This window comes from Dermacentor albipictus, chromosome 8 (assembly GCF_038994185.2).
Source record: "Dermacentor albipictus isolate Rhodes 1998 colony chromosome 8, USDA_Dalb.pri_finalv2, whole genome shotgun sequence".
NCBI lineage: Eukaryota > Metazoa > Arthropoda > Arachnida > Ixodida > Ixodidae > Dermacentor > Dermacentor albipictus.
Genome location: NC_091828.1, coordinates 86768521 through 86782661, shown reverse-complemented (window position 1 = coordinate 86782661; position 14141 = coordinate 86768521). Strand labels below are relative to the sequence as shown.

Genomic DNA, 14141 nt, shown 5'->3' with positions numbered 1-14141 from the left:
TGAAGAAAACTTCCGTGTCCTTCTGAATGACGGTGGCAAGGAGTCGCAATGGCCGCAGGACTCGGTCGGCGTCACGTGACTGCCCCCCTCCCCCCCAAAAGAAGGGAGGAGCACTCACGTGACGCCGCGCACGCCACTCACGTGACGCCGCGCACGCCATCTTGTTGTCTTGTTCGCTGCCTCCGCTAGCCCGCGCTGCTGGAGACAGGCGGTTCGAGATTTTAAAAAAAAACGCAGCTTTTCGCCGTGCTTGCTGCACAACAATATTGCGGCCTCAGCGACGTCGGTACACATTCCCTATATAGGCTGACGCGACGCCCACAGAAAGCACCAGGCGGCTCCACTGCTGGAGGAATGCATTGCTACGAAGAAGGACAAGCCCGGAGACACGCGCTAGACGTACCACCGGAACCGCTGTATAATAACGCAAAATTGCTTTCCCGATGTCTATAATGGTTCGCTAAAGCACGTCCGAGACAAAACATTCGGCCATTGTATGCGTATACTCCGAACGTTACCATGCACCGTCGCCGGTAGCGCTCCGCAAACTAAGCCTACTCACTGCAGCTTATCTGCCTGGTCAAAAAGGACTGATCGTAGTTTACTCGAAGCGGCAGGCATTCCAACAACTACGAACACATTACTCAGCGTAGCCTAACAAGACACGCGTCCCCAGTGGACGTAAATGGCGTCCTCATTTCTACAAGGCTTCACCGCGGAACGCCTAAGGCTTGGGAGGCACGTTCGATTATTGTTCGGCCTGTACGGCTTTCCAAAGGAGCCTGCGAATCACGGCTTATCTGCGGTTTATAATTATTTTTACGGCACCCCGTTCGCATGCACCAATGGCGCATTGAAAAAAGAAAGAAGAAAGAAACGCTAGCGGCGCGGTTAAAGCTTCAGCGCATATAATCTATTTCGCAAACAGCGACAAACGAATCGCACGCTATCGCTAATTGTCAATTCCGCACCGTGTGCGACGCGGTTTCAGCGCGCAGCTTTCCAATAATCACTGTTTCTCGACTGCTTCCACGTCGTTCATCCGCTTGACAAACGACGGCAGTGCCGTGATCGCTTACTTCCGTCGGCCTCCAAGCTTCCGGCTTCCACTTCCGCCATGACAGGGGGGAAGGGGGGAACCATAGACATTCCTACAATAATTACTAGACGGATGTCAAGTCCTGCAATCGTTTAGCTACCATAGGAATAATGGTTAGCACGTCTATCTGCCCGATATTTTATAGTGCTTGTCCGCAATGACAGGGTGGAGGGGGAGGGGGGGAACCATAGGCATTCCTACAAAAATTACTAGACGAATGTCAGGTCCTGCAATCGTTTAGCGAGCCCAGGAATAATGGTTAGCAGGTCTATGTGCCCGATATGTGATAGTACTTGTGGCTTCAAACATCGTTGCGAGGTAATTACGCTTCGTTCTTTTTTTTTTAATTTCCACGCGCTCGTAATTTTCTCTAAGCGCAGTAAGGTAACCAGTCTCTTCGCACATGCGCAGTCGTTTCGAACTGGAGTTAAGCGGCAATATGTATTCTTCGATCAGAAAAGCCACAAAGCCGGTCGAAGCCTCAGAAGTACGATGCTTTGGCGAATCCATGCACTGCCCATGGTTGCCATGCTGACCGAAACCACCATATTTGCCGCTCCCGTAGACACTAGCGCCACAGTTCTCTCTGGAAATTTTGGTAGGAAACTCCCGGGGCTAAACATGACCTCCGAGATCACCGGCCTGGCCCTGGCCGGAACTACGTCGCAGCTTCAAAGCGCGCGCTCGAGTGAGCGACTCTCTTCAATATGTATCCAGGCCTCACTCACTACGACGCTTTCAATATACGGTCGACCAGATCAGCATCGTTTTCTTGCCTTACAAGTACTTTTCGCGCGTGAGCATCGCCGTTTCTTTATTTTATACTGCAATCGTCCGTAGTGTAACTTATAGTGCGTCTAAAACTCGGCTGATAAGATGCACTTCTGTTAAATGGAGCTTAGTCAAGCTCACGCGTATCACCTTTCATTCCAGGATCTGCCACTTGTGTGTAAAACTGAATGGGCACACCATGCCGTAGCAGGAAAGACGGGTCACACGAACGAGGTAAGACATGGCAATTCACGGGCTAGCACTTGCCCCCTTGAGAATCAAGACATAGACCATGCGAACAAAAACACTCCCGGGGGGTTTCTGGAAGGACGGACACGGGAAAAGGACAGAGGGTGCGCGGTTTCCCATGAGTTTGTTCTATCGCGAACGACCACAAATGGGCTGCGTACAACTTTCGCCTTTAGTTCGTTGTCTCTCACTTTCCAGTTTGCTTCAGAAGGCTGTGCAGAAGTTCTCGAGTTTTTGAGACTGCAGTCGCCTGGTCGCCGCCCACGAGAACAGCACGTTCCTTCACACCCCTTGCGAAGCGAAGAGTGAAAAACGAATTAAATTCACTTGCTTCCGCTATCGCCCTCGTTGTTCGACGCTTAAAGGCACGCTCGTGCTACGCGCACTAGTGTTCAGGATATCCGAAATACGCACAAGAATCAGTCATCTCGCATCGATAGTTTGTTTCTCGTAATCGCCAACAACGACTTGGGCGCGGCTTGCATCGAGCACATAAGATACTGCACCCCGTTTGCGAGTGCATCAAGGTGTACACACGAATGCCGTATAAGATCGACACAATGTCTTACCGAGCTAACAGGGTTACGCAATATGCGATGCGGCCCAGCAACGCCGCCGACGGCATGCTGTCAGCATTCTTATAAAACGCTCAATTCGCTGGCTATACTGACCTTTATTTACAGGTCCTTTCGTTTCGTGCATTTCTTTTTAAACGATATCTCACTTTGCGCTGTGTGTTTCTGCGTTTCACGATGTCCAACTGAATCAACCACACTGCTCAATTGAACCTCAACGGGAAGTCAATACAATATTCTGAGCACGCGATGGAAACACAACCGAGTTTTTAGTTACTTTCGTAAGTAAGGTTATGCAATATCGGCATCAAACGCGGTCTATAACAGATTTCTAGATTTACTCCTAACCCCCTCGATCTTAAAGGTTTACGTCATATGCCACTCGGCAAAGCAGGCGATGCGATGCTGCCAGCATGCTCATCAAAAAACGCATCGCCCGACTCATGATAGCTGGTTTTCTTTGGTTTCTCTTTCGTTCGACCTTCTTCTTTTACTGATAGCCCTAGAACATTTCAATACCTGTTCCTATCATAGCAGAAACCGTTCACATTCGAAGGAAAGTCGATGGCAGGCAGGAGAAACTCAACAGAAACACAATGTAGTTTTGCAACGTTCTTTTGGGGAGAGGTTAGCGGATAAGCAAGCTAGCAACACGTCCTGCAGCCGCGAGAAATCGCGCAATACAAGCATGCGGATCAACACGGCATATAGATACAGCACGCAAGCAGCACGAACCCCAAGACGATCTTTCCCCCTCTACTCACATGAGCTGCCGAAGGTCTCGCCGCCGCTACTACGCAGATCTTGGGACGACGAAGGAGGTGTTTTCGCGAAGGCGAGCTTGGTGCCAAGTCCTCTCTATACGCCGAGATGGAAAGAATAAACGTAGTGAGAATAAAGAGGAAGAAAAAACCTTGGATGGGGGTTGTGCGGGCGGAGCGTATTTTGCGTGCGTTCCACCGCTGCGGCGTCGCTTTGCAGGCTGCTCCGCGAAACACTTCGGAGTTCTTCTCGTGCGTCGACGACGGATCACGTCTTGGGGAGTTGAATTCACCGAGACGAGGAAGGGAAGGCAAAAGAAAAAAGAAAGGACTGTCCGATTACAACTTCTACGTTGTTCTATCGAAGGAGGAAGCCTGCGGACTGCGGAACCTATAAGTCGAACGTACCAGCTAGTACCTCGCGTTAATCAAGCGCTTCGGGAAGACACGTGCTGCGGTCCAGCAGCCCACCGACACACGCACTCTTGGGAGTCCCGGATGGCACGTTCACGAGACTTGTATGTCCCTTCTGAGCGCAAGACAAAACGAAGGTCTTCTTACGCTTGTCGACGTCGACAGCACCGCCTCCTCAGGACCTCCCCTGCCCCCCTCCCCTCCCCAACCTCCATTCAACACTCGCAGCGGCGATAAGCGTTTCTTCACAAGCTGACGCCACAAGACGACGAAGAGCATCCCTTCCTTTCGTTTCTTTCGTGGGGGGCGTGCAAGTTCCGCCTTCTGGAACGTTCGAGAAGTGGCGTCAGGGGAGACGTGTAGATATCGGTCAGTTACCACGTAATGGAATTCCGGGTCCAGCAAAGCGGCGGTCAGGCCAAAGACGTCGTACGCCACCGACTGCCGCCTAAAGTTCATTCGTCCATATAACTTTCCTTTTTTTACAACGAGTCAGGTTCGAGCAGACATCGTCCACTGGCGCGAGCGAAAGAATACAGCCGAGTCTACACGGCCGCCCTCGAAAGCGGACTACGACGTCTCTTCGAAAAAACGTGTTCCAATAAACGAGCGAAACGAACAGCAGACGTACCGACGAACAGACGATCCCGACTCCAGACGCGGAGGTCACGATGACACGTCCAGTCCAATCCAGTAGAGTCCAGAGGCGACGGGGCGTAGCGCCGTGCTACGGAAGAAGGGGCACCACGTCGAAGCGACGGCCAGCTAACGACCAAAAGTTCCTCCAGGGAACAGCGGGGGACGAACGTACATACCTGGCCGCCAGGGCAAGAAACAAGAGGCGTGAAGAGGCGAAGACGTGGCTTCGCGGTTGCAGGAAAGCACACGGAGCCGCCTGCTCCTCGACCGAGGCGGCGGGGCGCAACGACGCACACACTACACTCACGACGACAGAGCGGCGGCGCCGCCGCCGATGCGTATTTCTTTTTTTCCCCCACAACTACGCACGCGACGGCTGCGGCGAGGTCGTCGTCGCCGTCGTCCTCGCCTCGCGACTCGCCCGTTCCACCCTCGAACGTCACCACCACTCTGCCATGCACAGGGACTCGCGACGCGAAGCGAAGCTAGCGGCGGCGCGACGCCGTGCAGGAGGGAGGCAATTCCCTCTCGCCCACGCGAGGGGAAGGGTAACGCGAGCACGACGACGAGGAACGAGTGCCGCTTCTGTGGTGAGAGAGAAAGAGAGAGAGAGTGTGTGCGTGTGTGTGTTGGCGAGTGTTGGAGAAAAGGCGAGGGGGGGCCTTGGATAGAGGAGGAAGACGGGGGAGCCGGCAGCGTGAGGGGGTGGCCGACTCACGGCCGGGCGGGCCCGACGCGCTAAGTGGACGCGCTCCGCAAAGTTCGCCTCCGGCGTCGCGCAGGGCCGCCGTGCACATCTCACTCTCTCGCAACGCTGACTTGCGCACCGCTTGAAACTTTGTCGAAACATCGCGGCGTGGCTGGAAGAAACAAAAAAGGGTCCTCGCGCGCTGGCTACTGTCCTAGAAAATCCCCGGCGTGTAAAACATTTCGCGGAGTTTCAGACGCCTTGCGACAGCAACTGCCGAACACGTGCCAGTAGAAATGAAAATGAGAAAATGAAAAAGAAATCGATGGAACAACTGAACCGACAGTGGGACTGGTGGGGGGTGATGTTGGTTGTAATGGCGACGGTGTGTGGGTGGGCTAGCTTCGGCACCGCAACGTACACGGAGCGAAAGTCTGGCGCAGAGTGCATACAACGTGCTGAAAAATTCACGACGGAGTATAAGTAATGGAGAATTTCGTACAGAGGCCAGCGGGAGGCGGAGACGAAACGCCTGTTAAAAAGTAAGGGGGGAAAACAAGAAGAAACACACGTACGCATTCCTGCGCATTCCTCGGGCTTGTTTCCAGGAGAGACACACACCCAGCGCTCGTTTGCACATGCGACTGGAGATCTGCACACGCACGCGTGCGCGCAAAAGTTGAAGACAGCGAAAGATCACCCGCCCCACACCCGAATCCAAGTACTGCCTGTCCAAGCATCTGAAGGCACCAGAGGAGGATCCCAGAGCTCGGGAAGGGGACATAAGGGAAAGAGGCGAAACGGGAAAGAGAAAAGACAACTGGAGGAGATACGATTTACTTCGCCCTTTCCACCACAAGCAGCAGCAGCAGCCTGGTAGATATGGCGCGGAAGCGGCAGCAACAGCAGCAGCGCGTGTGAGCGCCGACGACGTATGTATACGCATACCGGAAATGACGCAGACCATTGACTCCGCTTGTGCTGCTGCTCCTGCTGCTGCTGCTGGCCGAAAGGAGCGGAGGGGGAGGGAGCTGTAGAAGGATGCAAGTGGCGTAGTATGGCGGAGGATTCCCCGCCGCTCTCGAAAGAAGGAAACGCGAGGGAGGAGGAGGGAAGAGGGCATCCGTGAGCGAAAGCAAGAGGAATAACTGCTGCGAAAGCAGAAGACAGACGGCGCCGCCGCCACCACCGCATTCTCTATCTTTTCCCTCTCCATTTCTCTTTTTTTTATAATATTTTATTTACCCTTTCTAAAAAAGGACTTTCGCTTTCTGCGTCGTCTGCTGATTCCTCTCACCACTTCTGCGCCGCTAACGCTCGGCTCGGTGCCTCGTTTCATTCTCAAACTCGCCGCCAGAGTTCGCGCCCTTCCGAAGTTGCTTTCTTTCTTTCTTTGCTCGTTTTTTTTTTCCTGTCGGGAACGCGCGTAAGTGAAAAGAAAAAGAAAAAAAACACGCACGCGCAGAGGGCGCGGACATCGCATTCGCGGTTGCGTCGCACGGAATGCAACGTCGCTCTTCCCATATATTCGCATCCTCAACAATGCCGGCGTTGTATGCGGGTTCCGCGCCGGGCGTTAGCTGAGGTACGCACGCTGCTCAAGCGATGACGAATGCGGGAGCGCGAAATACGATCAGGAAGTAAGCAAGTAGCACGCCGAAAACGCGCGGCGTACGCAGAGGGCCCGAACGAGAGGGACGTAGGTACGAGGTGGAGGGCGGCTTCTCTAAAGACGGAAACTTGGGGTTGCGTTCGCGGACGTTCGTGATGACGACTTCGGCGGCCATTGGGTGAGGCAATAAACGAGAACAAAAAAAAAGCAGGAATAAGCGAACTTCGTTGCAGCTTAATAAGTGGTGCTCAGTCTGGACCTGACGGCAATACTGCGCTGTTCTCACGTCGAAGTTCGGGACACGCGTCGTAAGCCACGGCCACAGTAAAGACGTTTCCAGCGCAATTTCCAACGCGTAATTAGTAATTACTTTTCTCCACCTTGCGGGATGCCGCAGAACTATTATGTCAAACATGGCGCAACATTACTGATTTCAACAGAACTCCGGTGATCAGTCCATGTAAGAATTAGCGCCCAGCATGCAGGACGTCCGCCGTCTTTCTTTCTTTCTTTCTTTCTTTCTTTCTTTCTTTCTTTCTTTCTTTCTTTCTTTCTTTCTTTCTTCCTTTCTTTCTTTCTTTCTTTCTTTCTTTCTTTCTTATCTCCTTATCTACAGATGCTGTAGACCAATGTGTAGTCAAGCAGGAAGTGCCACAGTAATTGCACGCAGTGACAAGTGAAGACAATCAAACGATGAAGATAAACACGGAAGAAATCCATGAGTACCGGTAAAAATTTAAAAAAAATAACACTTTAATTTCGTGCGCAAGATTAGGTAATTTACATCAAATACACGTGGAGGTCACACTGCCTTCCACTCTGACTATCCCGGCCGTCTCGTCACTTGAAGAATGCTATGAGGACTCTTGGACCGGAGCTATCGCCATCTCCCTATCGTGGCTTCGCGATATAACCATCGCTTCGAGTAGCTGCCGTACAATCGGTAGGAGTTCTCAGAAGGACACAAGTCTATCTCGGACTGCTCTTACACTTGAAAAACGGTCCGATCTCTCACCAGCGGGAAAAACGAAATTCTCTCCTCTTTACGTCATCTGTACCGCGTATGTGTCGCGCATTTTTTTTGGGGGGGGGGGAGGGGGAGGGGGGAGGGGCTACGTTCGTGTATATACCGCAGATACCGGATGCATGACGTCATGGGCACGACACCTGCGCACTCGCAGAGTTTCATACAATTACTAGAGGCAACGCTGGCGCTGCGATCGTACACCCACCAGGGGAGTAATGGTGTAGTACATGGATTTGTCTTATCTTCATGCTTGGGGCTTCAGACGTTCTTGTTCTTCAGACATTCTTGTTCATGCTTGGGGCTTCAGACGTTCTTGGGCAATAAGAAAGAAAGCACGCCTAATTGCTGCTAGCTGCGGTAGTTCCGCTTGTTCGTGCGTCCGTAGCGTAATGGTTTCGATATCGCGCTTCTGTGCTAGAGGTCTTCGAAACCTGCCGTCGGACACTGTTAATAATGCTCATTGAATTATTTATAACGCAGCACTTTCTTAAGGACGATCGCATGCAAGGTCAGGACGCCAATTAAAGCCAGAAAGAGACGAAGTTAAGGCAAATCCATGTACTATCTGCCATGCTTCTGTGCTAGAGGTCCTCCTGTCTTCGAATCCCGCCGTCGGACACTGTTAATAATGTTTATTGAATTACTTATAACGCAGCACTTTCTTAAGGAAGATCACATGCAAGGTCAAGAAGCCAATTAAAGCCAGAAAGAGACGAAGTTAAGGCAAATCCATGTACTGTCTACCATGCTTCTGTGCTAGAGGTCCTCCTGTCTTCGAATCCTGCCGTCGGACACTGTTAATAATGTTTATTGAATTGCTTATAACGCAGCACGTTCTTAAGGAAGACCACATGCAAGGTCAGGAAGCCAATCAAAGCCAGAAAGAGACGAAGTTAAGGCAAACCCATGTACTATCTACCATGCTTCTGTGCTAGAGGTCCTCCTGTCTTCGAATCCCGCCGTCGGACACTGTTAATAATGTTTATTGAATTATTTATAACGCAGCACTTTCTTAAGGACGATCACATGCAAGGTCAGGACGCCAATTAAAGCCAGAAAGAGACGAAGTTAAGGCAAATCCATGTACTATCTACCATGCTTCTGTGCTAGAGGTCCTCCTGTCTTCAAATCCCGCCGTCAGACACTGTTAATAATGTTTATTGAACTATTTATAACGCATCACTTTCTGAAGGATGATCGCATGCAAGGTCAGGAAGCCAATTAAAGCCAGAAAGAGACGAAGGCAAATCCATGTACTATCTACCATGCTTCTGTGCAAGAGGTCCTCCTGTCTTCTAATCCTGCCGTCAGACACTGTTAATAATGTTTATTGAATTATTTATAACGCAGCATTTTCTTAAGGAAGGTCGCATGCAAGGCCAGGAAGCCAATTAAAGCCAGAAAGAGATGAAGTTAAGGCAAATCCATGTACTATCCACCCATCTATGGCGTGCAGGCTGAACAGCTCAGCTTGCAGCTTCCGTAGACACTAGCGCCCTCTAGTAATTGTGTGAAGCTCTGTGTGCGCACCATATCGATGTGTCTGTTTTGGTGTGTCTCTTTTGATGACGGAACAACCACGTGATATCGCATTACTTTACGACTCCCTCTCTTTTCGTAATGCGAAGAGACACCATCGAGCATTGGTAAATACGTTCAGATTTGTTCAGCATTCAATCAAGACCTTCTATTTGGATTCATTATATACCATAGTAGCGAACGCCAAAGTTTCTTTTTTTTTTCTTTTCACGTTGAACCCAGTACCCAAGCGTCGGCACCTTAGTGTGAAGTGTGCCGGATGTCAAAGTATTTTCTCCTATTTGGTTTCTTTAGGAGCAAGAAAAGGTCTAAAAAGAAACTTCCTCCGTCGACTCACTGCTTACTTTAGAAAACGCTGTTGTCCTTTGCCTATGAATCATTGACTAGGCCCTAGTAGAAGCCGTTAAAATCCGTGACGTCATGGCGGATTAGTAATGGAACTTCCCGGGGGTGGCGTCACCCGTCTTACGTGTCAGCACGCTTTTCTGCCTCACCGCATCCCTTGAGTTAAGACTGACACTACCTACTGCTGCAGAAGCGTAATTGGTCAACACGACTTCATTTAATGTTCCCGTGTTCCTCTAAGAGTTAGAGCTAACTAGAGAGAAAAAAAAGAAGAAAAGAAACTCGCGATGAGCACTTACCGCGCGCGCCTCTAGGTGTCGCTTCGGTCTATACAAACCCGAGTTTGGGGCAGCCGTCACCAGGCGATGACGTGGCAGGAGAGGCGGTAAATGAGGGTAGTCAATGGCACCGCAAAATGAAGTGAGGCCCTCGAAGGCGCGTTCCAGACTGTAGTCCTCGGCCTCTTGGGTCTGCAAGACAAATGAACAGAAGGGGAAAAAAAAGTCAACATCAATATCGAAACCGAGACTGACTGGTGACTCACAGTACAAGGCACAGACGCCAAGCAGGCGACAGAGACAGAGGCTGTTCGAAGGCGTAATAAATGGAAGCACTGAATCAGTTAAAGCTAATACAGCTATGTTGAAAGGCGTATTTTCGGCAACTTGACCATGCGAGGTCGATTACTAAAGGAGAAAGCAGGGCCAAGGGCTAACTTTCGTTTCGCAGCACCAGAACACCGGCGCTAATACGTCAGCGCTGGGTCACGAATTGCAAAGTATTTTGCTTTTTCTTTCGGTTCAGTTAATGCACGACGAAAAAAAAGAATGTTTCGGCAAGGCTAAACACTAAACTATTGCAAGAACTAATGATAATGCGGTAATATATAACGGCTTTATAAAAAATATCGACGTGTCGGTAATTGAACGGTGACAGACGCTCAGATCTCAGGTTTCGCTGAAACCGCGGCTGAAACGGCTAGTAAAGTAAAATATATTTAGTAAGATATATATCCCCGCCGGATGTATTCGGCAAATCCAAAACCCAGACAACAATCTCATATCATACAGAAATTCGATGGTGGGAGAAATCAGAGAAAGAAAAAAAAAAAGGAGGCTCGTGTACGTTGCGTTGGATGCTCGCTAATGAAATACAGACGAGCGAAATTAATGTGGGGACCTGCACTGCGGTTACATGAAAGCGCTGTTGCAGTGAACTACGCTTACGTTAAAGCGTGGTTGCAGTGAACTACGGTTACAGTGAACGGCGGTTACAGTGAACTGCAGTTACAGTGAAATACGCTTACAGTGAAGTACGGTTACAGCGAACTGCGGTTACAATGAACTGAACTGCGAGTACAGTGAACTGCAGTTACAGTGAAATACGCTTACAATGAACAGCGGTTACAGTGAACTGCAGTTACCGTGAACTGCAGTTACAGTTAAATACGCTTATAGTGAAATACCGTTACAGTGAACTGTGGTTACAGTGAACTTCGGTGTCCCTGAAAGTCGATTATGCAGCTCTGTCGGGCCTTCCGTTTGCTTTCTTTAGTTTCCATTCACTAAGAACAAAGACGCTTCACTAAAATAAAAACTATGCAGCGTCACTAGGGCGCACTCAGGCGCTAGCATCTATACGGGAACTGAAACCACGGCGGCTCACACAACACGGAAACGATGGTTAGTACGTTAGTACGACATTCGTCCTTTAAGGCTACAAACGACTATGTGGCATTGCAAGTTGATTGCTTTCAACAAGACATTGCGTTATGTATACGTGCAACGGTTCACAATGATCACGCATGCGAGCGGATGCCGTGTTTTAGAACACTACGATTGCTTGGAAACCTAGAAAGACAAAGAGTAAAAAAAAAAAGATAACGCCGCAAGAACGCCTGAAACCAAAAGCTCGAAGCTTCGACAAATCAACGTACCACTCATAATTTCCTTTACGGGGAAAAGGAAAGAACTAGAGGGAGCGCTGATCGACACGATTCAAGCCAAACGAGTAGGCCCAGCACGAGATCGTCACGTCAGAGTGCGCGGTAGGTTTTGGTGTTGCGACTTCGCAGGCGGAGAGCTACCGCAGCAGGGCAGCCAAAGAAGTGCGGGTCGATTAAGAAACCGCTGGGAACTACGCATTCCCGGCCAATACGCGAAATCTCAGAGGTCACGCTTTGGGCCGACACTTCCGAGGAAATAAAAAAAAAAGAAAGAAAGGAAAGCTAATGGAATCGCCTCACGGTGGGTTGGTTTTGCCGCGATTTCCCCTGGTGGCTGGACGATGGCAGCTCAAGAGTTTCCTCCAGTGATGTTTTTCTGTGGGGAAATCTGTGGTTTATAGCCAATTCTCACTACCCTCCCGTAACGCACTTTCACACGGGCCCTTAACGCATCTGACGCTACAAAAAAATAAATAAATAAGAGGAGGGGTGGGGAGGGCTTCAACGAGAGAGACCATCATCGAGAGAACGATGGGGCCCCGTTGCGCCTAGCAACAAGTGCATCTGCCTCCGGACCCCTCTTCCTACCACTTCTGAGAGAGCCGCTGCTAGCTGCTGCCGCCGATCTCCTCCCCCCTCCCCTCCCCCCCCCACGCCGCCTGTATCGCGCGTCCAAACTTCCACCTTCCGCAACCGACCCCTCCTCCTTCTCCTCCTCGTGTAGGACGCCGCAGATTCCCGCTCTCTCCTCCTCTTCCTCTAAACGCTCACACGCGCTCGGCGCCGGCGTCGCTCAACTCGCCGACGCTCTTGCAACACGCCTGGCGACGGCGGCGTTCGCTGGCGAAACTCCGCCGACGCCGCGAGCCGGCTGGATGGCTGGCTTCGGCTTGGCTTGAAGCGCAGACGAACTCTACACCCTGCTGTAGCGCGAAGCCGCGAACCCCCGCGTCTACGGCTAAAGCTGGTGAATGAGATTAAATAGAAAGAAAACCTACGAGGGTAGAAAATGGGGAGGTAGCTTTCGTTGACTCCGTGACTTCCTTTTCTTTTCTCTTCTTTCTTTGTTTGAAAAAGAAATAAAACCAGAAGCGTGCATCGCTGCGAAAGCGATAGGGAAGGGTGGGGAAGGGGGGGCTCTTGTGTGTACACAATCTCCGTAGAAACGCTGCACCTAAGTTGTGTGACGGTAAGGCACGAGCGACACTCGTGTTATTGGAAAGCAGAGGACTTGTAACTTGTGACTGAGGACAGTCACAAGAAAGGCTTGTGACTGCGTTGAGGTCCTATCGTTATGCTCGGTTTCGTGCATATCAGACGACTTACGAAGGGCTGGAGAGGCTGCTGCTGCTACGCGCATAGTATAAACATAAAGACATGCGTCGTGTAATTTGATGCAGCACTAGCTCTGATACCTTCAGGTCCCGAGAGAAGGCGTTACGCAAAGAAGCGGCGCCAGGTCTGAACGTATTTACCAACGAACGAGCGTATGGTGACAGCCACGTTCCTGCGACTAGCGGTCACAACACACCGTTTGACCTCGCGACCAAAAGACAAGCGTATAACGTCGCTTACAGGAAGCGCGAAAGTACGCAAGTATTACCTGATATGACGCAACCTCTACGTGCGCAAGTTGTATTTGCAAGCTATCTGACGTAGTTATGCCGTAAAAAAGGCTTCGCAGATCGAAACCAGCCGCACTGCTTGCGTAACGGCTTCCGTCGGATTCCTTCTGCTCTTTTCGTCTGCTCGAGGGCGTGCCGAGCAGACGACGCCGATGAATTTCAAAAGCGGCTTTACGCTGGCAGTAGTGCCACTTATTGATGACCGCCTTAGAGAGGGTGATTACTCTTGTACGCTAATATATACATAGCGAAGCACCTGTTGAACTCTATAGGGGACCGCACCATGCATACGTCGTCTGCTCACGAGCGCACTCGGCAGACGGAGTGCTTACAAAGAGCGCTTTTGGGAGCCGAGTGCATGCTTCGAACGGCAATGAACACACTTCGCAAAGAAGTTTTATCGGAACTGGGCTTCATCATGGCGCCGTGCTGTGCACATTTGGGCCTGCTGAGGATCCTGAGGGTAGATAATAAAAAGAAATTGCCGACGGGCACTAGCGCTGAATGGTCTTTCTTCTTCAGCCTTTCTCCGTTTTCTTCTTTCGTGGCAACGGTGCATCTTTCTTTCTTATTTTTTTATTTATTATTATTATTGTTTTTTTGTTCTGAGCGCTCTCGCGAAATCTACAAATGGGGAGCCGACACCGAGGCGTCGGCCAGACGTGGGGGCGACGGCCGTACGCGATGATAGCTTCCGTTTCGGCGAAATTTCGTTAGAACGAGAGTCTGGCTCTCGTCTTTCTCGCTTCGTTTCGTTGCTGTTTGTCTGGTTTCGCGCTGTTCCTAATTCGCTTCTGTCTCTACATATTTATTTGTTGTTTGTCACTGGGCGAAACTTGAAAGGCCCGCATT

At 50.6% G+C, this 14141-nt stretch overlaps 1 protein-coding gene across 3 annotated transcripts in view; it reads right to left on the bottom strand.

Annotated features, from left to right (window-relative positions):
• The window catches only part of LOC139048476 (serine/arginine repetitive matrix protein 4-like), a 199734-nt gene that overhangs the window by 34362 nt on the left and 151231 nt on the right, over nucleotides 1-14141 (bottom strand). For 2 of the 3 annotated variants that reach the window (XR_011507726.1, XM_070522883.1), the window contains one exon: nucleotides 10019-10189. Coding sequence is in view for 2 of the 3 variants with exons in the window: in XM_070522883.1 (XP_070378984.1) it covers nucleotides 10019-10189 (171 nt within the window). In the remaining variant the exon portion in view is untranslated. Of the gene's footprint in view, nucleotides 1-9938; nucleotides 10190-14141 lie in introns of those variants that run through there. The other variant, XM_070522882.1, reaches the window with a different exon arrangement.